We start from the raw sequence: 26645 nt of genomic DNA, 5'->3' as shown, positions 1-26645 counted from the left end.
ATAAAAGCAGGGCTTTGGGTACTGGAACTTCAGAAGTCGCCACAGGACCTAAAGAATCCAAAGAGGGGAGAAGCTGAGCCATCTACAACGACAACACCACCGGAGGAGCCCTGCTGTACGAAACTCACCACTTTCCCGACGACAGAGATGATCTTCTTCCAGGAGAGTCTTCTTCCCTTTGAGCTGGTGGGACCAACCAGTTCGCCTTTTTCACCTTCCTGGATCGTCTCGTGGTCGAATCGCCCGTGCCAAGCACTCCGGCGGCCGGATAGCCACGCTTCACCACTACCGCGAATAAAAGGGTAGTACCTTTTAACCGGGAAACTCTGCGGCTGGTTTCTTCCCTGGCAGTGCAACAACCTCCAGCTTTCCTCCACATCGAGATCTTCTCTTCCCCTGGACGAAGCACCGACTTGCACCCGCTGCCAGGAACAACTGCCCCCGCTGGAGCTTTCTCACCATTTTAGGTACTGTGTCCCGCCTGGTCTCCCTTGCAACAGACCGTTCAAGGTGTCCCGTAAATCCTTGACTCTCTATGCTGGGGTGACCTCGGACCCGTTAACATTACCTTTCTATCTTGATCCAACCTCTTTTTGACTTTCCTGCAAAGACTTTTAGTGCATTTCCACTGTGTGATCTTGGGCACATTCCGCCTTGCTCTCTCCAAGAGTGGGCCTGGCCTATGAACTTTTTGCTGTACAGTAGACCCTGCCTTTCTTGACTTGCTGTGGTTCTTTAAAAGTGTTGGTATTGTGTGTTTTTCCTATTTCTGCCTTTTCTCTCCCCTTTTAAATAATTATTGGAGTGCCATCTATGGTTACGCACTCACCTCTGTTTTGCTAAATAAGTGGTGTACTAACCTAGACTTGTCAAATAATTAATTAGGGAGGTGTATATATTTCTAGTGACTGTATTTGAACTTGCTTGACATATTAATGCCAGTGTATTTTTACAAGTGTTTTTAAATAAATAATTATATACTTTTAGACTAAAGCTCTGGTCAGTGTTTTCTTGTGCTACTGTATTTCTAGCCCTATTGTATATACTGTATATACTGCTTAACTCTTCTTGAGAGAAGTCTGACTGCTCAGCCACAGCTACCAGGTAAATCTGGGTGGTACAGACTGCTACCAATTGGGTTTACTGCTTACTCCTGTAGTCTTAATCTTTTTGCAGTGGTCCCTAAGGGAACTGCACAGGTTTCTGCCTAACACCTGCGACTTTTGTTTATGAGGCACCTGTCCTACTAATCTTTGCAGTGAAGGATTTCTAAAGTGTTAGAGACCCTATTTTATTTGGCATGCTATTTTGTTTCCATTACTTTTCAACTGTTTTGAACCATTTTACTGCTTTTACTGTTTTCAGGTTAAAGTGTGGATGTTTGAGTGAGATAACCAATTGTGTTCGTGGTTTTGATGTGGTAATAGTGACTTGTATTTAATTTTTTGTGGCTAGATTGTGTGAAGGCCTAATATATACAGTATTCTTGTACACTGGGTCTAATTTGATTTAAAAAAAATGTATTTGCGTGTTCTGTGCGTGTCTCACTGTACCACCACCATATCCTGAAGCCTAGGTCTCATTGGTGTGCTGACTGACACCATGGAAAGGGTAATTTCAAGGAAGCATTTTCTTCTTTCTAGGTAGATCACCCGCAGCAGGGCCTTTTAATGGTCTGGGAAATACATTTCAGTCATCTAACACACAGGATCTGTAAAGTGCAGGCCTTTCATCAGCAGGCACAGAGTATGAGCTATCTATCTCTCATGAGACTACTGTCCTCCTAATGAGAACTCAATGTTTGAGCTTTTTAGAACCAATCGCGTACATTGGCATCTGAAAGTCAAAAGTTTAGAAAACTTTAGCTGCCCAATCTGAGCCTCACCCCAGGGCCGCAGAAAATGAATCGCAAGAAAACACTTAACACTTCAATATCCATGGTATTCCGTTTGAGACACACAAAATATTTTACCTCATTGGGGACATGCATAACACTGTATTCCATGCCAAACAATAAAAACATGCAGGCTTATCACACTGCATATTTTGTTGTAGAGGTCTTGATTATCTTTATGTCTTGTGTCCACTATTGGCTTTTAGGCTCATATAGCTTTGCATTATGGTACCTGCAGTCCTGAATTTTCTAAATATGTTTGCTAATTGAAGGAGTGATGTTAGGCAAAAATAGTCGACACTTGCTGGTCGTTGGAACCCGCTTAAGTTATTGTCAGCATTTTCACACTCACTGGTTACTTTGCTTGTAGATTACTATTGTGTGGCAGAACAGTTACAAAACCTACTAGCAGTCAATTCGATGGAGTTCATCCCACCAGCTCGGTCCAGGCACACTGTATGCAGATCTGGAGATGTGTGTGCAACCTGCACCCACCAATTTGTTAAGATGGATTTCTGAACTCGGACCTGGAGGGGCAGAGGTTCAGAAGGCCAGCCTAGTTTCTTGGAACAGGGTAACCTCTGGACAAGCCAGACCAATCAGGGTATCGATGGCGGCGGTCAAGACTAAGTCTCAAGAGGGATGAGGGTGATGGAAAGACCTCAAAGAGCACACAAAGCAAGGACACTTACAAATTACTCCAGACAGGTGTTATATTAAAAATATAGACACATTTATTACAAGGCCTTTGTAACATCGACCATAGCAAAGAATCACAATAATACTAAAGTAAACCAACACATTACAATCAATACAATATATATATACAAGACCGCGGGGTCTAAGGAGTTAGGAGCACGTAATATGTAGCCCACCTAGATGGGGAGGAAAACAGGCAGTGCAAGTAATCATTAGACCCAGTTTGGCATCCGAAATACACCTAACTAGGAGGAAGTCCGAGCCCTACGAAGAGAGGAGCCTTATGCTCAAAATTACCTGCATGCGCTGGTGCCAATGGACAAAAGAGGGCCTCTTCAAGGATATCAGGCAGTTCAGGAAGGTGAATGAAGCGATGCAGAACAAGTCCCAACTACTCAAGCAAGGCCTCCATTGGTGGGCAGAGGCAGGGTGAGAGTGCAAGATGGAGTCGCTATTTCGCAACAGCGGTAGAAAAGAAACGGGCTCCTGCGCGAGGGCCACCGGTTGGGATATGGACTACTCATCAGTCCCCGACGCAGGCAGACCCAGACTTCTCCAGTTCGGTTCACGTTGATGGTAGGTTCAGCTGCGATGATCAGGACGTCTCGACACCGTGTAGATTCTGCGTAGCAGGATGCAGGGTAGGGGGTGTCCCAAATGCAGCGGACGTGCACAGGTTGTTACTACAGCAGGGCAACACAGCAACTCTGGTCCGGGTGCACTCGTCTCACTTCAGACCTGGGAATGTCAAGTGTACAAATTCGGTGTGAGGGTGCTGTGGACGCAGAGCAAGCAGTAGCCCAAGTTTCGAGGGCTTCCCCCGAAACGGCGGCGGTGACAGAGCAAAGGGTCCTGCGTAAGCTGGTCAGCCCACTGGTTGGCCCAGGGACACTTCCGAAGAGGCTTACTTGCAGGGTTTGATGAAGGTGCCGGGAATAGTTGATCCCACTATTCCAAAGGGTCGAAGCGCCTTCGCAGACCTTCTAGGACGATCAGATGCAGAGGGGTCTCGCAGGACGACAGCAGTTCAGGGTGCCAAACCATCGGCGGGTCACCAGCGGTTCTTCGACTCAGCTTCTTGTTGCAGGATACTTGGCTCCTTATCCCTTGTTCGGTGTGAACTCAGGAGATCGACATGGTAGTGGTGTTTTCAGCCTCCTCTTATCCAAAGTTCCCTTCGCGCCAAAACGGAGAGGGCCCAATGGGAGATCTGCTCACAAACACTCACACCATACATGGACCTATCACAGAGGTCCCAGGCATTATCTTGACTAGACCTAGTGGTTTGAGCAGGGGTCTTTGGGATAACAGAAGACTGAGACTTGTCAGTCTGTGTATGTGGAGTAGAATGTTTGAGGTGTGGAAGGAGGCTCGGACTGCTTCCTCTGTTGTTTGTCCCCTTCCCTGTGGGTGGAAGAGTGTTTACCCTGTTCTCCGCTTCGGAGCCTTTCGACGCCTGGCGCCGAGGTTCGGGGGTAGTGTCCCTATCTCTCGTGCATGGAGGTTGGGACTCGGTGACAGCCGTTACGCGGCCTGCTGACGCCGACTCCTGGAGTGCGGTCTAGGGATCGAGGTCGGCTTTGTCTTCCGATGATCGAACCTCCGTTACCTTGGGGAGCGAGACACTCTTGGCAACAGTAGATGGTTGCCTGGAGTCATGCGGCGATCTAGATCGAGAACGCCCAGAGGACACCGATTCGGACCGTTCTCTATGTGCCTCTTTCCGAGTACTCGACGTGCGCATCGAGTCTCGGTTGGACTTCATGTGTTTTGTGGAAGTGCTGTGGGTAGCGCTTGTGTCGCCGGGGTTATTCGCCATAGCCGCCTTGCCGGACGACCTTCCGAGGTCGGGGACTTGCGCTTGGCTGGCTCTTGACGCCACGTTGCCCTCTGTTAGGCAGAAACCTGTGCAGTTCCCTTGGGGAACACTGCAAAAGATTTAAGACTACAGGTAGAGCAGTAAACCCCTTTGGTAGCAGTCTGTACCACCCAGATTTACCTGGTAGCTGTGGCTGAGCAGTCAGACTTCTCTCAAGAAGAGTTAGGCAGTATGTAAAGTATACACAATATGTACCAAAACACAATAGCACAAGCAAACACTGACCAGAGCTTGGTTTCAAAAGTATATAGTTATTTATTTAAAATACACATAAGTTAAAAACACTCTAGCAAAAATATAGTAAAAGCACTTCAACACAGTTATAATGAAAGTAGATTCAATCCTTTCTCCTATCTAGACAACTCTAAGTAAACACCACTTAATTAAAACAGAGGTGAGTGCTTAACGTTAGATGACACTCTAGTAGTTTCCAAGAAAGGGGGAGAAAAAGCAGAAATGGGTTAGACACACCACTCTAAGGTCCAGAGCACTTGCAATAGGCTTAAAGAAGAATAAAGTCACAGGTGAGCAAAAGTCACTAGGCAGGGCCCACTCTTAGAGTAGCCGGAGCGAAAATGTGCCCAAGATCACACTGTTAGTTAGAGATTCAAAGTCTTGCAAAGAGTCAAAAAGAGGTTAGAGTGGCTCAGAAAGTTTAGCCAAAGTGTCCCAGGCACTCCCAGGTTCGAAAGCCGGGGACTAAATCTACCCCGTACAGTCGGTAGCAAGGGAAGCCAGGCAGAACACAGTACCTTAAGCGGAAAGGATCCTCCAGCGGTGGCAGTTGTTCCAGGCAGTGGCAGCAGGGCTCGACGTCGGTCAGGGGAGAAGAAGTTCTCGCTGAAGAGCAGAAGAAGAGGGTCGTTGCACTGCCCGGGAAGAAACCAGCCGCGGAGTCCTCCGGTTAAAGGGTTGGTGCCGACTTTCGCGGTATGGGGGTAAAGTGTGGTATTCCGGTTGCCGGGGTGCTTGGCACAGGCAAGGCGGCCACGAGATACCTCAAAGAACGGAAAGAAGGCGAAAACTGGTTGTCCCCACCAGTCAAGGGAAGGAGCCACTCCGTTAAGAGTTCTCCTCGGTCGTCGGGAAAAAGTGGTGAGACGGTTCAGCAGGGCTCCACCGGGTGGTGTCGTCGAAGCAGGTCGGCTCAGCTCTTCCCTCGTCGGATTCTTGGTCCTGTGGCGACTTCTGAAGTCCCAGTCCCCAAAGCCCTGCTTTTATGCAGCAAACCCCCATTCACCCAGCCTAGCTGTCACTCAACCATGCTAAGTGGTGAGCCGGGCGGCTCACCACTTGGGCCAATCAGGACGGAGTGCGACTTGAGTTACCAAGGTAACTCAGTCCAGGGTGCCTAAATCCCCCTCCACCCCTCCTAAGTACCCCAGACAGAGTGGCACCACTTTGGAGGGCTTCTGTGGAGAAGCCCGCCAAAAGTGGAACAAAGGGCTCCCCTTTGGGTCAGAGTTACAGAGGCGAACACCAACGCCATTTTAGAATCAAGTTTTGGCAAAAAGTCCCAACCGGAGTTATAAAAATAAATATATAAACCGGCGGTATGTTTAAGGCTACCGTAAATAAATAATTAAATGTGTTAGCCTAAAACAATGGGAAATCCCATAGGGAAATATTCGCGGTCGAATATAAAAAGTAGTTTCCACTGCCACCAGCCAAAACTCGATCAGGGGGGACGGAGACGTGCCCCCTCGACTAACAGACCCTGGGGCAATCGAATTGCCCCAGCCAGTACGTCCACAATATGATGGTTTGTACTGGTTCTGTTCAGGATTCAAGACTAGCAAAGTCTTTGGTGACTTTACATGCCCTGGGAGACAGTAGTCAGTCCCAGGGTATGGAGTCTATGTTGGGGAGTCCCTAGGACACCCCTGGGTCACGGCACAGAGGGTGCTGTGTGACCCACATCACAAAAATACATGAGGCCCTATGGAGTAAGAGACCCCATAGCCCATTCAACACAAGGTTTAACCAAGAAAACACACTTCAACATGTCCAAGAGTGAGGGTAAAAGAGTCTCACTCTTGGCAGGAGAAAAAAATTAAACCCCAGAAATCCAGCAAAGCTGCTGGGGGACTCACTAGGTAGGGAAATTCAGCCTAAACAGAGAATTCTCCCTAACACTCGCCCCCCCCAGACTAAGGGACAGGAGGATTTAATCCACTCCTGGATGAACCTCATACCTCTAGTCGATGATATACATCCTAGAGAGTCCATCAGCATTTTGATGGTGACACCCTGACCTGTGCTCAATGGTGAAATCAAACCCTTGCAGGCAGATTGACCATCTCAATAGTTTTGGATTTTCCCCTTTCATTTGCATTAACCATCTCAAGGGTTGGTGGTCAGTCTGAATAACAAAAGTAGAACCATACAAGTATGGCCTAAACTTCTTCAGTGCCCACACAATAGCAAAGCATTCTCTTTCGATAGTTGCCCACCTTGTCTCAGGATCCTTCAGTTTCCTACTGATGAAGCAAATGGGGTGCTCCCTACCCTTCTCATCCAGTTGGCTTAGAACTGCACCTATACCTACATTGGAAGCATCAGTTTGTACAATGAAAGGTTGGTGGTAGTCAGGAGCTCTCAATACTGGAGCCTGGCAAAGAGCTCTCTTCAGTTTTTCAAAGGCCTGATTGCACTCCTCATTCCATTTTACCTTTTTAGGGAATTTGGGAGAGGAGATTACATTCAGTGGAGAAGCTATGGTCCCATAGTTCTCAATGAAATTCCTGTAATACCCAGTGAGGCCTAGAAAAGCTCTCACTTGGGTTTGAGTAGTTGGTGTTGTCCAATTTTGCACAGCTTCAATCTTGCTGGGCAAAGGCCTTATTTCTCCACCTCCTACCTCATGTCCAAGGTAGACCACTTTACTTTGACCAATCTGGCACTTACTGGCTTTGATTGTCAAATGGGCCTGTTTCAGAGCCTGCAACACATGGCCTAGGTGGTTCACATGTTCTTCCCAGGAGTGGCTGAAGACTGCAATGTCATCCAAGTATGCCATGCAGAAATCTTCCATCCCAGCCAGAACTTGGTTCACCATCCTTTGGAATGTGGCAGGTGCGTTTTTCAGTCCAAAAGGCATGACCTTAAACTGGTACAAGCCAACTGGGGTTGAAAATGCAGTTTTCTCCTTGGCATGGTCTGTCAGGGCTATTTGCCAATAGCCTGACGTCAGGTCAAATGTGCTGAGGTACTTGGCTGCACCAAGTTTATCCACCAACTCATCTGTCCTGGGCAAAGGGTGGGCATCAGTCTTGGTGACTGCATTTAGAGCTCTATAGTCCACACAGAATCTCAAGTCTTTGGATCCTGCCTTTGGTACTAACACAACTGGGCTAGACCATGGACTAGTAGAGGGTTCTATTACCCCGAGATCAAGCATCTTCTTGACCTCTCCTTTGATGTGGGCTCTGATATGTTCTGACATTCTGTATCCTCTGCTTTTGACTGGCAGACAGTCACCAGTGAGTATCTCATGCTGGCCCCAAGGGGTCAAGCCTGGTGACAGTGAGAACAGGGAGGCAAACTGATTTAACATAGATTTGCACTCCTCTTGTTGCTCAGGTGTCAGGTCTGAAGAGAGATTGACTCCTTCAACTTTTTCATCTAAAGGTACACCTCTGAGGAGATCAGGGAGAGATTCACTCTCTTCCTCCTCTGCAGCTGAAGCTAGGAGCAAGGCTCCTACATCAGGTCTGGAGATGTAGGCTTTTAGTCGGTTGGTGTGGAAGACTCTAGGAGCTTCCCTGGGTCTGCCCAGATCCACCAGATAGTTGACCTCTCCAAGTTTTCCCACAACCTTGAAGGGTCCCATCCATTTGTCTTGCAAGGCCCTCTGCCTTGTGGGGAGCATAACTAGAACAAGCTGGTCTTGAGTAAACTCAACCATGTTAGCCTTCTGGTCGTGCCAATGTTTGACCAGGGCTTGACCAGCTTTCAAGTTGTCACTTGCTTCTGCCATCATGTGTGACATTCTCCTCCGGAGACCTATCACATAGTCAGTCACTCTGACTGGCTTGAGGGGAGGAGCACCTTCCAACCCCTCCTTAATCAGGGCCAATGGACCTCTGACTGGATGGCCATAGAGAAGCTCAAAGGGAGAATAACCTACTCCCTCCTGAGGGACTTCTCTATAAGCAAAGAGAAGGCATGGCAGTAGAAGGTCCCACTTTTTCTTAAGGGGTTCTTCCAAAGCACCTATCATGCTCTTCATGGTTCTGTTAAACCTTTCAACCAACCCGTTTGTCTGAGGGTGGTAGGCGGTTGAGAACTTGTAGGTAACTCCACAGGTTTTCCACATGGCCTTCATGTAGTGGGACATAAAGTTTGACCCCCTGTCAGAGATTACCTCCTTAGGAAACCCAACCCTGGTAAAAATACCAAGGAGGGCCTTAGCCACAGCCGGAGCTGTAACAGTCCTCATAGGAATGGCCTCCGGGTACCTAGTAGCATGGTCTACTACAACAAGGATAAACCTGTTGCCTGAGGAGGTTGGAGGATCAAGGGGACCAACAATGTCAATCCCTACCCTCTCAAATGGGACTCCCACAACTGGGAGAGGCACTAAAGGTGCCACATTCTTGGAACCAACCTTACCAGAAGTCTGGCAGGTATGGCAGCTCTTACAATATCTATCTACTTCGGCCCCCATCTTTGGCCAATAAAAGTAGAGTGAGAGCCTTTCCTTGGTCTTCTTGAAACTCAAGTGGCCAGCCAAAGGTATCTCATGGGCTAGTTGTAAGAACTGTTGTCTGTTTTCCTGTGGGACTACAAGGCGTTTGTAGTCTCCAGGTTCAGACTCAGTGGGTTCACTGTAGAAGAGGCCATCTTCCCAGTGCAACCTATACTTCCCAGGCTCTTGCCCATCAGCTTGAGAAGCTGCCTGGTGGCGGAGACCCTCCAGAGTTGGACATTCTCTTTGCCCCTTACGAAAAGCTGCCCTGCTAGGCCCACCTTCTGCCAGTAAAGACTGCAGCTCAGGATGGTCCTCAGGGTCCAAATCTCCAATAAGGTTGGGGCCTCCTTCTAGCTCTTCCTCAGAGTCTAGCTCAACCACACAGGGTTGTACCTCCCTCTCAGCCTCAGCTGGAGGTGGAGTTACAGGTGTAACTTTGGACAACCTAGGGGAAGTCCTTGTTGGAAGCACTGGAGTGCTTGCTGCTGGCTTTTTCCTAGGAGTCTTGGGTTGCCCCTTTGCTCCTGATCTGGTAGTTACTGCAGTAAGTTGCTCCAGTGGTAGAGGAGTGATTTCTGTCATCATCTCCTGAGATAACCCTCTCAGGGTTTTCTCCCTTGCAGGTTTTGTGAGTTCCTGAAACCTTTTGCTAGGAGGTCTGGGGGTATGAGATACAACTCCAAGAGCTTTGAGGTCATTACCCAACAGAACCCTACCTGGCACTTCACATTGTACACTGACAGGTATTTTTACAGCCATATCATTACATTGGATGAGAACTGGTAACTGGGGACACATCTGCACAGGCCCACCAGCTAACTTGGTGAGGCATTTGGGTGCCTTAGCAACATCCTCTGCCTTGAAAAATGATTCATCCACCACAGTTATGCTGGCTCCAGTGTCCCTAATGGCAGGAGTCTCCTGACCATTCACCTGGACACTGTCCTTATAATACTCTTTAGTATTATCTGGGATAGAGTTATAGACATCTAAATTCTGTTGCTCCCACAACCCCAGAGAGACTAAAGAAACACTAGCTGAGACTCCAGTGGGTTCATCAGCTAGTAATAGAAAGTTTCCACTTGCCATGGGTACTTCCTCTTCTGGAGCGAAGGCTAAGGAGGCAAGCTGGACCCCTGAAGGTTTACCCTTACATCTGGGATCTCCTTTCACATGGTCAGTAGCCTTACAAACAAAGCATGAGCCAAAGGCTCGCTGGAATGGAGGCTTGTTCTGACCTCCTTCTGGTCTGGGACCAGAAGGTACACTAGCCTGATTTGGTTTCCCTTGTGGCTTACCCTTATAGTTTTGTTTGGGGCCCTCTTTGGAATTTGTAGTATTAGAATTCTCTTTGGAGTCCTTCTTAGACTGTTTTTCCCCATCCTTCTTCTGAGTTACCCCAGAATCCTTGTGAGTGGCCCTGTTGGCAACCCACAAGTCAGCAGCCTTAGCTAGCTTCCGGGAATCTAATTCCCTGGAATCAGCCAAGTGTTGTCTGAGCTCAGGAGAGCAGGCATCATAAATAGTCTCCAACATAAACAAATTCTTCATACCTTCATAAGTGTTCACCTTGTAACCCTTAATCCATCCCTCTAAGTTTTTCAAACATTCATTCACCCAGGTAGCCCAAGGGGTACCATCATGCTTTTTGAGGCTCCTAAACCTCTTAAGATACTGGGAAGGGGTCTTCCCAAACCTAGCTATCAAAGCTAGTTTCACACATTCATAGTCCTTCCTATCCTCCTCCCCCATCTCCATTACCACATCAGTTGCAACAGGGGGAAGCCTAGAGAACAACCAGGTGAGTAAGTCATTTCCTGTGATGTTCTGGAGCCCATGATTATATTCAAACAGAGACAACCAATCCAACACATCCAACTTAGGCTCATACATACCAACCAATTCTTTAGGCATCCGGGGTCTTTTAGGACTGGAACTTCTAGAGGAGCCAGAGAGAGAAACATTCTCAACAGATAATTTCTTCATTTCTAAGTCATACTTGAGCTCCATTTCCCTTAGCCTTAGTTCTTTGTCAGTTTGAGCATTAAGTTTCTTATACTCCAATTCTAGCTTCATTTTCTCCAGTTCAAAGTACTGAGGACTAAATGTGGGACCTGGTAAAGGTCCAGTAGGTACAGCAGGTAGAGCAGGCAGAGGCCTAGGGGGGACAGTTACAACAGCCTCACCCTCCTCTTCTGACTCTTCCTCAGAAACATCAACATTTTGCTCCATGTTAACTTCAACACTGTCATCTACAGTCGCTGGAGTGGTAGGTTCCTCTGAACCATCACCCAGACTTTGGTTAGCTAACAATCTTTCAATCAGCTCCATTTTCTTGCCCTTAGTCAGGAGATCCTTATGTTTACAGAGCACTCTTAAACAATCAGCAGTTTTGGCTGCAAGGGACTCTTGACTATAGCTTTCTATAACTGACATGTTAGAGGTTTTACTTTTTCAGTGCTAAGCTTTGTGGTTAGTTGCACTAAGGTATCTAAAGCACAATAAAATGTATACTCAATACAAATCCCACCGCTGTACACCAGTGTTAGGCAGAAACCTGTGCAGTTCCCTTGGGGAACACTGCAAAAGATTTAAGACTACAGGTAGAGCAGTAAACCCCTTTGGTAGCAGTCTGTACCACCCAGATTTACCTGGTAGCTGTGGCTGAGCAGTCAGACTTCTCTCAAGAAGAGTTAGGCAGTATGTAAAGTATACACAATATGTACCAAAACACAATAGCACAAGCAAACACTGACCAGAGCTTGGTTTCAAAAGTATATAGTTATTTATTTAAAATACACATAAGTTAAAAACACTCTAGCAAAAATATAGTAAAAGCACTTCAACACAGTTATAATGAAAGTAGATTCAATCCTTTCTCCTATCTAGACAACTCTAAGTAAACACCACTTAATTAAAACAGAGGTGAGTGCTTAACGTTAGATGACACTCTAGTAGTTTCCAAGAAAGGGGGAGAAAAAGCAGAAATGGGTTAGACACACCACTCTAAGGTCCAGAGCACTTGCAATAGGCTTAAAGAAGAATAAAGTCACAGGTGAGCAAAAGTCACTAGGCAGGGCCCACTCTTAGAGTAGCCGGAGCGAAAATGTGCCCAAGATCACACTGTTAGTTAGAGATTCAAAGTCTTGCAAAGAGTCAAAAAGAGGTTAGAGTGGCTCAGAAAGTTTAGCCAAAGTGTCCCAGGCACTCCCAGGTTCGAAAGCCGGGGACTAAATCTACCCCGTACAGTCGGTAGCAAGGGAAGCCAGGCAGAACACAGTACCTTAAGCGGAAAGGATCCTCCAGCGGTGGCAGTTGTTCCAGGCAGTGGCAGCAGGGCTCGACGTCGGTCAGGGGAGAAGAAGTTCTCGCTGAAGAGCAGAAGAAGAGGGTCGTTGCACTGCCCGGGAAGAAACCAGCCGCGGAGTCCTCCGGTTAAAGGGTTGGTGCCGACTTTCGCGGTATGGGGGTAAAGTGTGGTATTCCGGTTGCCGGGGTGCTTGGCACAGGCAAGGCGGCCACGAGATACCTCAAAGAACGGAAAGAAGGCGAAAACTGGTTGTCCCCACCAGTCAAGGGAAGGAGCCACTCCGTTAAGAGTTCTCCTCGGTCGTCGGGAAAAAGTGGTGAGACGGTTCAGCAGGGCTCCACCGGGTGGTGTCGTCGAAGCAGGTCGGCTCAGCTCTTCCCTCGTCGGATTCTTGGTCCTGTGGCGACTTCTGAAGTCCCAGTCCCCAAAGCCCTGCTTTTATGCAGCAAACCCCCATTCACCCAGCCTAGCTGTCACTCAACCATGCTAAGTGGTGAGCCGGGCGGCTCACCACTTGGGCCAATCAGGACGGAGTGCGACTTGAGTTACCAAGGTAACTCAGTCCAGGGTGCCTAAATCCCCCTCCACCCCTCCTAAGTACCCCAGACAGAGTGGCACCACTTTGGAGGGCTTCTGTGGAGAAGCCCGCCAAAAGTGGAACAAAGGGCTCCCCTTTGGGTCAGAGTTACAGAGGCGAACACCAACGCCATTTTAGAATCAAGTTTTGGCAAAAAGTCCCAACCGGAGTTATAAAAATAAATATATAAACCGGCGGTATGTTTAAGGCTACCGTAAATAAATAATTAAATGTGTTAGCCTAAAACAATGGGAAATCCCATAGGGAAATATTCGCGGTCGAATATAAAAAGTAGTTTCCACTGCCACCAGCCAAAACTCGATCAGGGGGGACGGAGACGTGCCCCCTCGACTAACAGACCCTGGGGCAATCGAATTGCCCCAGCCAGTACGTCCACAATATGATGGTTTGTACTGGTTCTGTTCAGGATTCAAGACTAGCAAAGTCTTTGGTGACTTTACATGCCCTGGGAGACAGTAGTCAGTCCCAGGGTATGGAGTCTATGTTGGGGAGTCCCTAGGACACCCCTGGGTCACGGCACAGAGGGTGCTGTGTGACCCACATCACAAAAATACATGAGGCCCTATGGAGTAAGAGACCCCATAGCCCATTCAACACAAGGTTTAACCAAGAAAACACACTTCAACATGTCCAAGAGTGAGGGTAAAAGAGTCTCACTCTTGGCAGGAGAAAAAAATTAAACCCCAGAAATCCAGCAAAGCTGCTGGGGGACTCACTAGGTAGGGAAATTCAGCCTAAACAGAGAATTCTCCCTAACACCCTCGCTGTCCGAAAGCACAGCGTCGCTGCCATCGCTGAAGGCGCCTTCCGCTGCCATGGCTTCTTGATGCCTGGCGTGGTGGGCCCAACGCTTGATTGAACGTCCTTTAGTGTTTTAGGTTGAACCTACTACATGCTCTGCAGTTAGCCCCGGGGTGGTCCCTCGGCAAGCAGAGATTGCACGTGGCGTGTCTGTCAACCCAAGGGTACTTGCGGTTGCACTTGGGGCAAAATTGGAAAGGGGTACCCTCCATATGCACCTTGTGGCAGCGGGCTAATAAGTGTAGGAATATCTAAGAATGTACCTATATATCAAAGAGTGTAGAGTATCTCCACCCCCCACTCTCCCTACTTGCAGGGCCGAGGCCAGAGGCCTTCCGAGGCCCAAATCCATTGTGCAGCTCTCGACGGTCGATTCTTACTCCGGGCCGGCGTCGAGTGTGAAAGTTCGGTGACTCGACTTTGGGGTGGAGAAATGGGGAAATATAACAATATTTTTGCAAAAGCATGGCTAAGGCCAGGGAACTCCGTGGAATGCTTCCGACCAGTATGGCGGAAAAAAACAATCTGATGGTCCTAGACACATGAGGGATCATGGGTACAATGGACGTCACACTAGGGATAGCATTACTGGCATGCCCTATGTCGACACCCATTTTCGAGTTTCGAGAAACAAACTGTAATACTCCGCAGCTCCCACTAGATGTCGGCCTATGTGGGAGGAACATTTAGTGCAGGGGTATGCAACCTGTGGCTCTCTGTATGTTTTGGGTTATGACTCCCATTATCCCTCGCCATGGACTATTCTGGCTAAGGCTGATGGTAGCTGTAGGGCAAAATATCGGGAGAGCCAAAAGTTGAAGACCTCTGATTGAGTAGGATGAGAGGGAGAGGCGAGATGTGAAATCAAGTATTCATGAGTACCAATTAGAAGAACCAATTTGTGAACAATGCTTTTTTAAGTTCAACCATATCATCTAAATGAGTTTCTGCTAAATACCATCACATCGTGTTTGAATGAGGTACAGTGACAGTTTTCAGAGGAATTCGGCAACAATAACAACCATAGGCTAATTCTTAGAAGCAAGAGGACTCTGGCATTAAGTGTTTTAAGAGGGATTTCCAAAATCAACCCTAGTAGGTGATTTTGGGAGGGCAACCTATTATAGTTAAAAGGGAATTAAGGTAAGATAGGAGAGCGGCAAGGGCTATACTCAGGAGGGGTGCGAGTGGTCTAGGGCTGCAATGAATCCACACAGAAAACCAATAATTCCAGTTAGACAGGTGTTAAGATGGATTTCCACTCTATTATGGTGAATAGGCAAGACACTGAGAGGTCAGCCAAAACCCAATCAAGGTGAGGTAGCAGAGCAGTCAAGGGGTGGTCTCAGGAAGGGTGTGGGAGTGGTCTAGGGCTAAGAGCACCAACAGTAATTACAGTAAGGCAGCAAGTATACAAAAATACAATTATTTATTAGGCTTTTAATTTACCCACTAAGAATACAGAAATCACAGGCACATTTAGTCACACAAATCATTATAAAACCTATATACACACCCAAGGGAGTGAGGGGAGGGAGTGAATATTGAATGATAAAAGACACACTAATCAAGAGGCATAAAAATCTTAGCATGGGGAGAAGGTGGTGAACCCTCAGCTACAGAGGGGTAAATCTAGGTGGAGGGAAGGAATAAGACTTGAGGCGAGACACCAAGGGAGAAAGCGTGATTGAAGCAGGTTCAGAACCCTCTGAGTAAGGGGCACAGTTGGAACCCTGTCGAGACTCCAGAGCTGCCTCCCATCATCCTGTGGCTCATATTCCTGCATTCCCGACCCTACCTTAAGATTGCCACTCCCCCACCACAAGAGGCTCCTGTCCAAAGCTGAAACTAGAGAAGAAGGTCCCCACCCACCTATTGAAACCAAAAGGGTTCAGGAACTCCATTTAGTCCAAGACTTGGCTGTTGTGCTAAACTCCTGGAGAGTCCTGGGCCAGCATTACTGATGTTAAAGCACAGGGCCATTGTGCAGGTTTGGCTCTTTGCTTCTGCTGACTGTACAGTGATGTTGGGCTGCACTTCTTCCCCCCCACCCCCAAGGAATTGCTTACTTTACAGATACCACACACCTATTGTGGGGCGCTTGAGCAGATACCTTAGATTCATGGCAATTAGCTCCTGTATGGGGAGGCGTGGTGTTCCTTGGCAAGAGTGTTCCTGCAATCAACATGGCTAGTAACAAGAGTGTCATGCTCCTACATTCCATGTCACTGAAGCCATGGAAGCCAGTGCAGGTGCTTCTATTGCAGCATGTGGAGCTGCATGGCAGTGGAGGGGAGCAGTCTCCAGAGCTGGACCCAGCTAGCAGGCATTGGGCTATGGTCAGAAGAGGTGCCTCTATAGTCTTGTCCAAGAAAGGGGAGTTTTGGCTGTGCAACTTACATCTTAGAGAAGATGTCTGTATGCCACCTGAATTCCTCCCCTGCTCCAGGGTTGAGGAGCCAAGAGAGTGGTACCATAATGAGGTGGGGTGGGGGGGGAGCCCTCAGTGGTGTTCTTGTCATCTCTGGTGTGGGAGTGACGGCTCCTCTGGAGATGGAGTACGGAGAGGGCTGCTTTGATGTGTTGCTAGGTGAGCGGGACCTCTTGCAGTGCTGCTTCTTTTCCTCTTTACAGTCGCCATCTCCATCACAAGTGGGAGACTCTTTGTATGAGTTTATTACACAAGCCTAAATGGAAGAAGGTAATAAACTGCCTTCCCACCCTTAGGGAGAAAAGTGTAGAGTTGTGTAGCTTCATAGTGTGTGGATTGGCACGAATTGCAGTGATCTGTAACATGCACCTCTCCCAAGTGAGTAAAGACACACTTGTGGTAAAAGAAAACAAACATCTGCACACACAAGCCATGCAGGTCTTGAAGCCCACTTTTGGGGTATTAGGCTTGATGCAGTAGAAATTCAAGTGAGCTAGTTACACTTATCAGCAGTGTGGTAATGGGGCCATTCTAGCTTCATATAAACTGATCATCATGTTAAATTCGGTATCATGGCAGCCAAACTGCATCAAGCAGAGCCTCCTGCCTGGTAGCTGAACATTTTTCAGGTGACAGTTGCAGTTGGGGTTGGAAGATCCATACCTAAGATGACGAATCTGTGAGAGGAAGGAATCTACTAGAAATACTTTTTTCAGTGTAGTGTTGGCCCTTATGCTGGCGGAGGGAACATAATTACTCTACACTGTGCTTTAAATCACTAAACTGAGTGAGGTTTCTGCCAAACCTCTACTGCAATCAAACAAGTACAACTAGATCATGATGCAGTATAGACAGCCTGTCCCAGGCCCAAACAGCCTTGTGGAAGGGGGGTGGTCCCAGCAGAACCATCTACTGAGAAATGTCCCCTGTAATCAATTAACATATTTGGCAGATAATTTTGCTTCTTCCTGGTCATCATGTGAACCTAGGTCTGTATCAGTGTCTTGGTCTTTTGTAATAGTGGATCCACTGAAGGGTAAAGGATCCGTAGGACTTGTTCCACAGGATCTTGCACATTCTGAAACGGTGCAGCTATGACAGGTGAAAACTGCCACAGATGTCACGACATGTGGTGGGAACAGAAATGGATTCTATTGTGGTGGTGGATGTGGGAGTTCCACCATTGTCGATATGGTCTGATAGACAGTAATGAAGTCATCCTTGAAATACTCCATCATAGTAGAGTAGATGAAATGGAGGAGGATGAGGACTTGGAGGCAAAGGCTGTAGGTATTAGGCAGGGTCAGTTATCTGACCCTGTCAAGAGGGGATGGGACCACGCTCAGCCTGGGGTGGGAGGCCTACCCGAATGGAAGCCAGAGCCTGTCCTATCCCAGAGGGTGAATGTGCAAATTCGGAGGGCCCCAGACCCTGTCCCTTCTTATTGTGCCAGCATGCTTGTGCAGAGTACCACTGGCAAACTCCCCATACCTATCAAGCACAATGCTGTGAATTTCTTTTCAGGGGAGAGAGAGAGAGAGAGAGAGAGAGAGACAGAGAGACGCTTCATAGGAATAGTCCACAAAGTCAACCAGCGCTCACAGGCACTGAGCCAGGCCACAGAGCGCACTTTACCTGCAGGTAGGATGCACAGTGGTCCAACATGCACACCAGCACGCTTCCCTATTGTACGCTCACCATAGGGACAGTCTACTAACATGTGGAGGGTACCACAGTGCGGTACCTTCAACAAACCTGCTTTTCTAAGTTGGGAGAAAGGACTTCTGAAAACTGGGACAACGTTGATTGCAGCGGGCTGCCATGTCTGAAAGTCTGTGGACCTGTGTACAAGGAGGGGGCAGGGGTTAAACCCCACTTTATGTGCTTTGCTCAATGTAACTGGCCCCTGGCGAAAGAGAAGCCAGTGTTTGGACTGGGGATCCAGGGCAGGAAGTGAATGGATTTGAAAGGTGTGCATATAAGGAGCCACAGGTGTGGGTTGTTCGGTGCGATCAGAGGAGGCAGAGGTGGACCAAGAGGGGTAAGATCTTTGCAGGAGAGCATGGAGCTCAATAAATACCATAATAATGAAGAAGGTTTACTGAAAGTGTGCAAGGTGAGGCATTGGCTGATGAGAGAAAGTGGTATTTGTGCTTGTGTGTGCATGAAAGGTGTGTGTGTGTGGGAGTAATTGGTAGAAGGAGTACGGAGCAAGTGCAAAGTTGACTGATGGGGTAGGTGTGGGTGGAGTAATAGTGGTGTAGAAAGAGGAGTGTAGAAGTAGTATTGTGGTCTCAGGAGAGTAGTAGTAGTGTGGAGAGGGGAGTAGTGGAGTGGAGTGGAGAAGGGAGTAGCAGTAGACCAGGAGAATAGTAGTAGTGTGGAGAGGAGAGGAAGAGGGCCATGTAAGAGGTAAGATGGGAGGGTGGAGGTAGGATTAAAGAAGGAAACAGTAAAGGGGCAGAAGAGAGAGTATCACATGGAAGGAGAGAGGTTGGGTGGAGTAGGACTGAGGAGAGTAGGAGGAGGCAATGGAGAGTGACAAAGACATAGGTAGAGAAAGTGTAGAGTGTGGCAGAATAAAACCAACTGGGGCCTGAATGTCTGGAAGGCACAAATCCCTTAAATTTCCATCTTGGTGATTCTTAGAGCAGGGAGTCTCCACATTGTTCACAGAGGGAATTAGAGAGGATAGGTGTTTGCCTTCAGGACATCACCATAAGACAGGCAGATATTCAAATGTAAGTGTCACAGATCTATAGTGACAAACCTGGGCTTGAAGGATGCCAGGGCTTCAGAAGGTCTGCCCAATCCTAGATCAGATAGAGGGGGACGACCCTTAGAGAGCTTGTTGACGAAAAACCTAATAAAACCCTTGAGACATTCTTGGGAGTTGGTGCGATCTTGAGGCCATCTGCGGAGCTGGTTAAATTATGACTGGGAAGCACATTGGCGCAAGATCCGGTGGATTCAGAATCTAGAGCCACTTCAGCATAACCTCCAGTGAACTTAGAGAATCCAGGCACCTCAGTGAGAGCACTGACGAATTCAGGTCCAACAGTGACCCTGGTGCAAGCAACTGTAAGTTAATGCCTCAATGGCCCCTCAGTATTTGAGCTAGTGCAATTGGGTCTTAATACTATCTTGGTATAAGGCCCGATGGGCATCCCAGGGGAGTTCCAATCAGTCCCTCCTGACAACCTGAAAATGTGCAAAGGAACCTATGCCGATGTAGCTCATAAATACGTAGGTGCAGACCTGCTTACAGATGACAATCCTGGTACACACACAGAGTTGGTCTGACGAGATGGGTCCAATGAGCAAGGCAAGAGTGAAGGACTGGCTAACCTCCTTCCTCACTGGCCAACCCTACAAGGTTATCGTGGGTTATTTCTCCTCACCCACCTCCATCTCCAACTGTGGCATTCCCCAGGGTTGTAACCTTTCGCCCTGGCTCTTTAATATTTATCTCGCTCCTCTCACTCACCTTAGCTCAACTTTCTCACCACACTTCCAGTGTTCTGCAGATGCCATCCAACTCTTCTTCAGACTACGTACTGCATCTCTCTTGACCTCCTCTGTCATTCCATACTGCCTGTCTGCTATACTGTCTTGGTGTTTCTCGAATGACCTCTGTCTCAATGCCAGCAAGACTGAGATTCTTCCTATCAGGACTTCTGTTCCCTCTTTTCTCCCCTCACTCTGGCCACCCTGGATGGGCTCTGCCCCTTCCCCTGAGACTAGAAACCTGGGAGTTATCTTCGACTCCCATCTCTCTTTCATTCCTCATATCGTGGACCTTGCCAAGAAGGCCCATTTCCATCTCTACCTCCTATGGGGTATCCTTGCTTTCCTCACTTTCCCCCAGAATTTCAATGTCACCGGAGCTCTGGTACCCTCCAGGCTGGACTACTGCAAAAGCCTCTTCCTTAATCTACCTTCTTCTATCCGCCCCCTCCAGCTAATCCAGAATAAGGCTGCAAGACTTATCCTTGGCCTTAAGCTCAGGGACCGTATCTCTCCAGTCCTAAAATCTCTCCACTGGCTCCTGGTTGCTGAAAGGATCAACTTTAAATCCAATTGCATCATCCATAAGGCTGTCTTGGGCCGGCGACCACGCTATCTGAAACTTGCTCTCACCAAATACTCTCCTTCCAGATCCCTCCGATCCTCCGGCTCTAACTCTCTGCTTGTCAAGTGCTTCTCTAAGCAGAGAGCAGGCAGCCGTTCCCTCTGCTCAGCTGGCTCCTATGGAACAGCCTCCCCCTTTCTCTCTGTCTGGAACCGGATCTCCTCAAGTTCCGCAAACACCTCAAGGCTTTCCTCTTTTCCTCCTCCTTCACTCTCGCCCTCCCGTGCTAAACCCTGAAGTAGCTGCGATTGGTGGCCTGGGCCCTTATGTGTCCTTCTGGGTCCTGGCCTTCTGTCTGATTGCCCGCAGCATCCGCTATCTCTTTGCACTTGCCTTCGGGAACCACTTGGCCTGCGCTGCCTCACAGGCCAGCACTTACTGGACACGCTGGTGACCCTTCTTCCTTCTAGTGGTCACGGCATGGCACTTAACTGTTGCCTTCGCAAACAACTCCTGCACTTACCTGTTGCCTTGCAACTACCTCCCTGGCACTTCACCTTTGTGGATCCTCTAGCACTTCCCCCTTCCCTTCTCTCTCTCTGCACTTGCACAATCCAAATGTTCACAAGGCCTAGTAGGACGGCTTACTTTCCTGCATTTTTGCATATTTCACTATCTTGTTGTTTTCCCTGGCTCCCTTCCCTCTGCCCTGTGGGAGGTTTGAAACACCACTTCCTTGATGTAAAACCACCCTACAAATGCCCAATAAAATAAATAAATAAAATGGATGGCTAACCATGCCTTTTCCATGACTGAATTAATTTTTCTGGATGCGTTAATCTGCGGGACCAGAAGGCAACAAGGTGGAACAGCCTGCCCTTTGGGTCTTTCTGGGACAATACAGCTCCCATGCCGTCTACACCACAAAAGGAAGGTCAGATCATGGGTGGGTTAACAGCAGAGCTATAGTGAATATTCTCTTCCATTCAATTAAAGCTTTCTCTGCTTCGGTGGTCCAGTTGAAGTGCTTTCCTTTTTTAAGAAAGTTGGTGATGGGATGTACCCTTTTAAATAACCCATGGATGAAACGCCTGTAAAAATTAGAAAATGCTAGGAAACTCTGGATTTCATCCATGTTAGAGAGGGCCATTGTAAAATGGTTTCCACCTTCTGGTTATCCATAACAATTCCCTGTGGGGTAAGGATGAATTAGAAGAATTTGACTCGTCACACACGAAAGAATGTTTTTTTCATTTTGGCGTACAAATGGTTTTCAAGTAACTAGTTTAATACAGCACTTACATGTCCTATATGCTCGTCTTCAGTTTTTGAGTTAATGAGTGTGTGATCTATGTAGACAACTGCACATACATCAAGCAGCATCCGAAGGACATCGTACATGAAATATTGAAACGCTGTAGGGGCATTGCAGAGTCTGAACGGCATCACTTGGTATTCGCATAAATCATATTTTGTTCAGAACGTTGTTTTCCATTAATATCCGGCTTTCACTCGAACCATGTGATAAACCTCACGGAGATCCAGCATGGTATAGATAACAGCGTCTTTCACCTGATCTAGCAGCACAGGGATCAAGGGCAGAGGGTAATTATGTTTCACCGCTATTTCTTTTAATGCACAGTAGCCTATGCATGTCCGGAGGTCCTTCATTTTTTTGGGGCAAAAAACAGTGGGGAGGTTGCAGGCGATTTGGAGGGCCGGATGAAGTCATCAGCTAGATATAGGCCCAGGTAGGTCTTCAAATGTTCGTTCTCCGCAGCGGTTATTGCGTAAATTGCAACTACATGTAAGAGCAGTAGGCTTGCGTTTTGTCTGAGTACAAGGGATAGCAGTGTTGTTTGGGGTATTTATGAGGTCGAATTGGATCTCTTTGTGGTGGCCGTTACCACAGAGAAAACCTAAGAGTTCCATACTCTCGGTTATCGGTCCAGAAGTCAGCCCTGAACCATCAACAGCACAAACACTCTCAGGAGTCATCTTTTTCTAGGTGGGTATACCCAAATGAGCTGCAAGTTCAAGTCCATATAGTTCCCTGTCGCTCCAGAATCCACGTACACCAGACTGCCCACTGTGAGATCGCTTTGTAGTGCCATGATCATGGATAATTTAAGATTCAAAGTTTGATACTGAAGCACGGACAAACCCAGTATCCCCCCTGGTTTTTTTCGAGGCATCTTGGGCTTTATGGGACAATCTTGCAAAAAATGACGATTTACTGCAGTATAGGCACAAGTCCAAGCATTTGTGCCTCGCTTTCTTCCTTTGTAAGAGGCCCCATTAACCTTCCCAACTGCATGGGTTCACTAAAAGGTTTGCAGCAAGCCGGTGAGGTTTTCCTAAGTTGAACAGACAAAGGACAGAGATTCACCTGCTCTCATCTGTTTTTTTTTCTTGTTTGGGCGATGATCCAACTGGATCACTAAATCAATAAACTAAATGCAGCCATCCAGTGGATTACCACTTGTGCTAATACATCTTTTCACTCACTACATAGCCCTCTGTAATAGAGGGACGTTCTTTTAAAGTCAGTCCAGCGGCTCTCGCTGACCAATTTACTGAAGCCAGAGATGCAGGCCAACAACTGCTTTGACCGCTGCCGGAGGGTGAGCAATTGGTTGTCTAAAGACTGCGTGTGGGCCTTACCAGCAAACAATTTCTCCATTTCTCTCTGGAAACACCAAGATCCTGCAGGATAGGGTTCTCCCCTTCCACTAATGGGAGAGCCCACTCTGTGGCATGGCCCCCACAGTACCACCTTTGTACTGTCATTAGGAAAGGCATTGGAACGACAGAGAAAGTGGAGCTTACACTGATGTATGAATATGGGCTAATTCTGGGGTTCTCCTAGGAAGCAGTGTCATACAAGCATGGGCATTCCGATTGGGGATGGTTGTTGAGGCGGTGCCATTTGCTAGTTTGGGCTAGAGATCATGGACTCGTTGGAATAGGGCCTTAGTGTCTGCTCAGCTGAGATCCTGTAGAACTGTGGCTAGGTCTGCTGCAGCTGCTGAAGGATCCATGACACCTGTGCCAAGTACAATGTGGGCTTAATGTTCTCCAATGCCTTACCTGTGTGGCTTGGCAGTAACATTGTAAATCCCTCACCATCTATGCCAGGCCTCACACACTGGTGTATAACAGAGGGGAAAGCCTGACAGAGGAAGTGGGGTTTGATTGGTGCATGGGGGTTCCAGCTAACCTTGCCTTTGGTTGATGGTAGACTCTATTGCTGAAGGTACAGATAACCCTGCAAGCAAGAAATGGGAGGTCTAGCGTTTGTGCTTCAATGTGCCCCTTAATCCTTCCCCCAAAACCCCAGAGACCACTGTATCTGAAGGTGAGCAGGGTGGGGCGACTGGCAATCCAAGGTAGTTTACTGCACTCCTTGGCTGAAATGACCAGCTGCTTCAGGCATTCCCCTTTTGTAGCAGTCTTTCCCCAATTACTGCACCGGGTTATTCTGTGTCCATTCTGATTGCTGCACCGGGTTTTGTTCAATTCGTAGACCAGATGTAGTTTCTTTTAATGTCTTTGCTGTTCTCATCAGGTCTTTCTTGTTCTAATATGCTTTCCCTTTCCTTTAAGGTTGAGCAGAGCGATGTGCGTACTGCGGCTATCCGAACAACATAGAAGACAACAATCAGGTAAGATAAGTGTAAAACAAAGTTTGTACGAATTCTTACAGCGCCGGAGATCTCTTCTATTTTTGTTGCAGGTGCTGGACGAAAGTTTGTGGATGCGGACATGGCTCACGGTTCGTTCCAAGATACAGAAATAGGTGAACTTGTTAGATCAATCAGGACACTAAACATGGGTGTGCTGGTGGGTGTGACCTAAATAGCCACTTCCAAGATTGTGATTCCTGAGAATGCTGGAAAATGTAGGCCCCCGTCTCCTGGCTCTCCTGGTGTCCCATTAATGTGGCCAAAATGATTGCCCTTGGACCCTGGGCAGGGCTGTGGCCATGTGTTGGGGATACTATGGGCATGACACTTCCTCCCTTTGACTGATGGGACCAACTAGTCAGCTGTCCTGCTCGAGTTACATGGCTTGTTTTCAAACCAAACACCGGAGCATGAATCTTTGCATTTTCTCTGACTTAACGCCTGAAACTCATCGTAGGCACCCTCAGGGCTCTGCTGGAACACTAGTAATCTGCTGTGCTGCCCTCCACTAGGAGTCTAGGCTGCTGGAAGCCCTAAATTCTGCTGCCGAGGGCCTCCTGACCATGCCCAGTAACAATGCAAGCCATGAACCCCTCATGTCATCCACAAGGGTCTCTTCTTCATTGTGGGACTGAATCTGGGTGTGACACCCAACAGTCTGAAGTCTCCAGAGGAATAAAGACACAACCGGAGGTGATCACCGTTGAATCTACAACCAGACAACCTGTACAAAAACCACAGCAATGAGTCACATCATCTCCAGAGATTTGGGACAATTTTAACTTTTTAGGGGTTTGTAGGCCTGCAAAAATTTACATCTCTTGAAGTGCCCACCTCCCTACTGGGCTTGCAGTGCATGCAAAGTCCTGCTTACCTTAGAGCTATCTGGGGTACCTAGGGCGGTGGTGTTCAGGTCATTATTTCTGTGCGTCATCCTTTTGAACTTCAGGAGTGGTAGTTCCTTCTCTGATCTTTGCAACCTGACTTAAGAATCTTAATGTCCCAATTTCTGTATTATCGCTAAACACTGGATTTCTCTCAGAGTGTCCACTGATCATATAGAAAGTTTACTCCCCTTCAGGAAGGCTACCAAATCCCTGCTCTTCTGAATACGTTCCGTTATTACGTTGCCATTTTTGGTTGAACACCGAGTTACCCATTGCTAGTTGTGCCATCCCCCACACAAATAGAAATATGTTGCCTATTGCTTTTTCTCTGCCTTCAGAGCTTTACCTACCTTAGCTGACTGGGTTCTGCTAGACTGTTCACCTTGACTCTTAATCGTTGTTGGAGACTGTGTGTAGGATAGGGCTGGACTTCTGAAGACCAGGTATGAGGTGCTGAGTGCCCTATAGGTATAAGGCCAATGCCCTGATGTGTGTGCAACATCTTTCTCTCCACTTTGGCGATTGCATTTATAGTCTGAATAACTGCTTGAGATTCTGAAGTAGTATGTAATGCATACTAAGATACCCAACTGTAAACTGTATATATCTACCTTGATACTGTCCTTCCCTTGGCATATTTAAAGTGTGCCTGAGTGTACTATTGTGCCCCTTTCTCCTTAGTTCAGCTCTACTACTCGGGTGTTACGCTACTTAAGAGTGGCTTATCTCAACTGGAGTTGTGGAAAACGTTGCTAACCCTAGATTTGCTTTGTCCTGATACGAGTAGTGACTTGGAAAACCCCTCCTAAGAATACCCTTGCTGTCTGAAGGATATTTCTGGTTTGTGAAAGTTACAGTGAGCCAAAGTGTGGCTGCAGACTCTAGAGTGGGTACCTCCCCAAAGAAAAGGCAATTTTTTCCATGTTCGTTCTCATAGAGGAGCGCCTATGACAAATTTTTGATTTTTTTAAGGGACTTGGGTCTAGTCACTCTAGGTTTCCCATGGTCATCCAGACGTGGACCCCTTTCTCACTGTGCTCAGAGAGGCACAGCTCTACCTCACTGATGATGCCCAACAAGGCTGAAACATGTGTATGGGGTTGCTTTTGGTACCCTTGTTCAGAAGGGAATTGCCATAGCATTTTGGTGCTGGACTGCCCATGTGGGCGGGACAAAGACTGATATGCAAATGGAGATTTCACATCTGTGAAAGGTACAGTGAGCTAAAGTGTGGCTGCAGACTCTAGAGTGGGTAACTTCCCAAAGAACAGGCCATTTTTGCAATGTTAGTTCTCATAGAGGAGCGCCCATGACTAATTTTTGACTGTCTGCAGTGATCACTCTACCCGCATATGAGAGCCGATCAGTACCACATTGCTGCAAGTGCCAGCCTAGTGAAATACCATCAAGACCAGAGGGCCAGAGTCCCTAGCTTTAGTCATTTGCTGACAAATAAAAAGTAACTTACCATTTGGGTTTTCTTGTTTGTAGAACGTTTTTAACATTTCCACGGCTTCGTCAGCTCGATATCCACCAATGCACTGTTGAAATGACAAGAACAGTCAAATAAAGACAAATAACAATACCAAATACATGCAGCAGAAGCACCAAAAAAGCAAACTTGATTACAAGATAAAGCTGCTTTTTTGGATGGCTCGCTGTGCAAGTTTAATGGGGCAGAACATCTTAAGAGGA

General features: G+C 47.6%; 1 protein-coding gene across 2 annotated transcripts in view; it reads right to left on the bottom strand.

The window, feature by feature from the left end:
- Positions 1-26645, bottom strand: part of ADAT2 (adenosine deaminase tRNA specific 2) — a 235176-nt gene that overhangs the window by 29183 nt on the left and 179348 nt on the right. For both annotated transcript variants that reach the window (XM_069606802.1, XM_069606801.1), the window contains exon 5: positions 26419-26491. In XM_069606802.1, coding sequence (XP_069462903.1) covers positions 26419-26491 — 73 coding nt within the window. The remainder of the gene's footprint in view (positions 1-26418; positions 26492-26645) is intronic.

The sequence above is a fragment of the Ambystoma mexicanum genome, chromosome 4p (assembly GCF_040938575.1).
Source record: "Ambystoma mexicanum isolate Mex_15411 chromosome 4p, UKY_AmexF1_1, whole genome shotgun sequence".
NCBI lineage: Eukaryota > Metazoa > Chordata > Amphibia > Caudata > Ambystomatidae > Ambystoma > Ambystoma mexicanum.
Note: the sequence above shows the minus strand (reverse complement) of the source record. Positions and strands in the feature narration are given on the sequence as shown.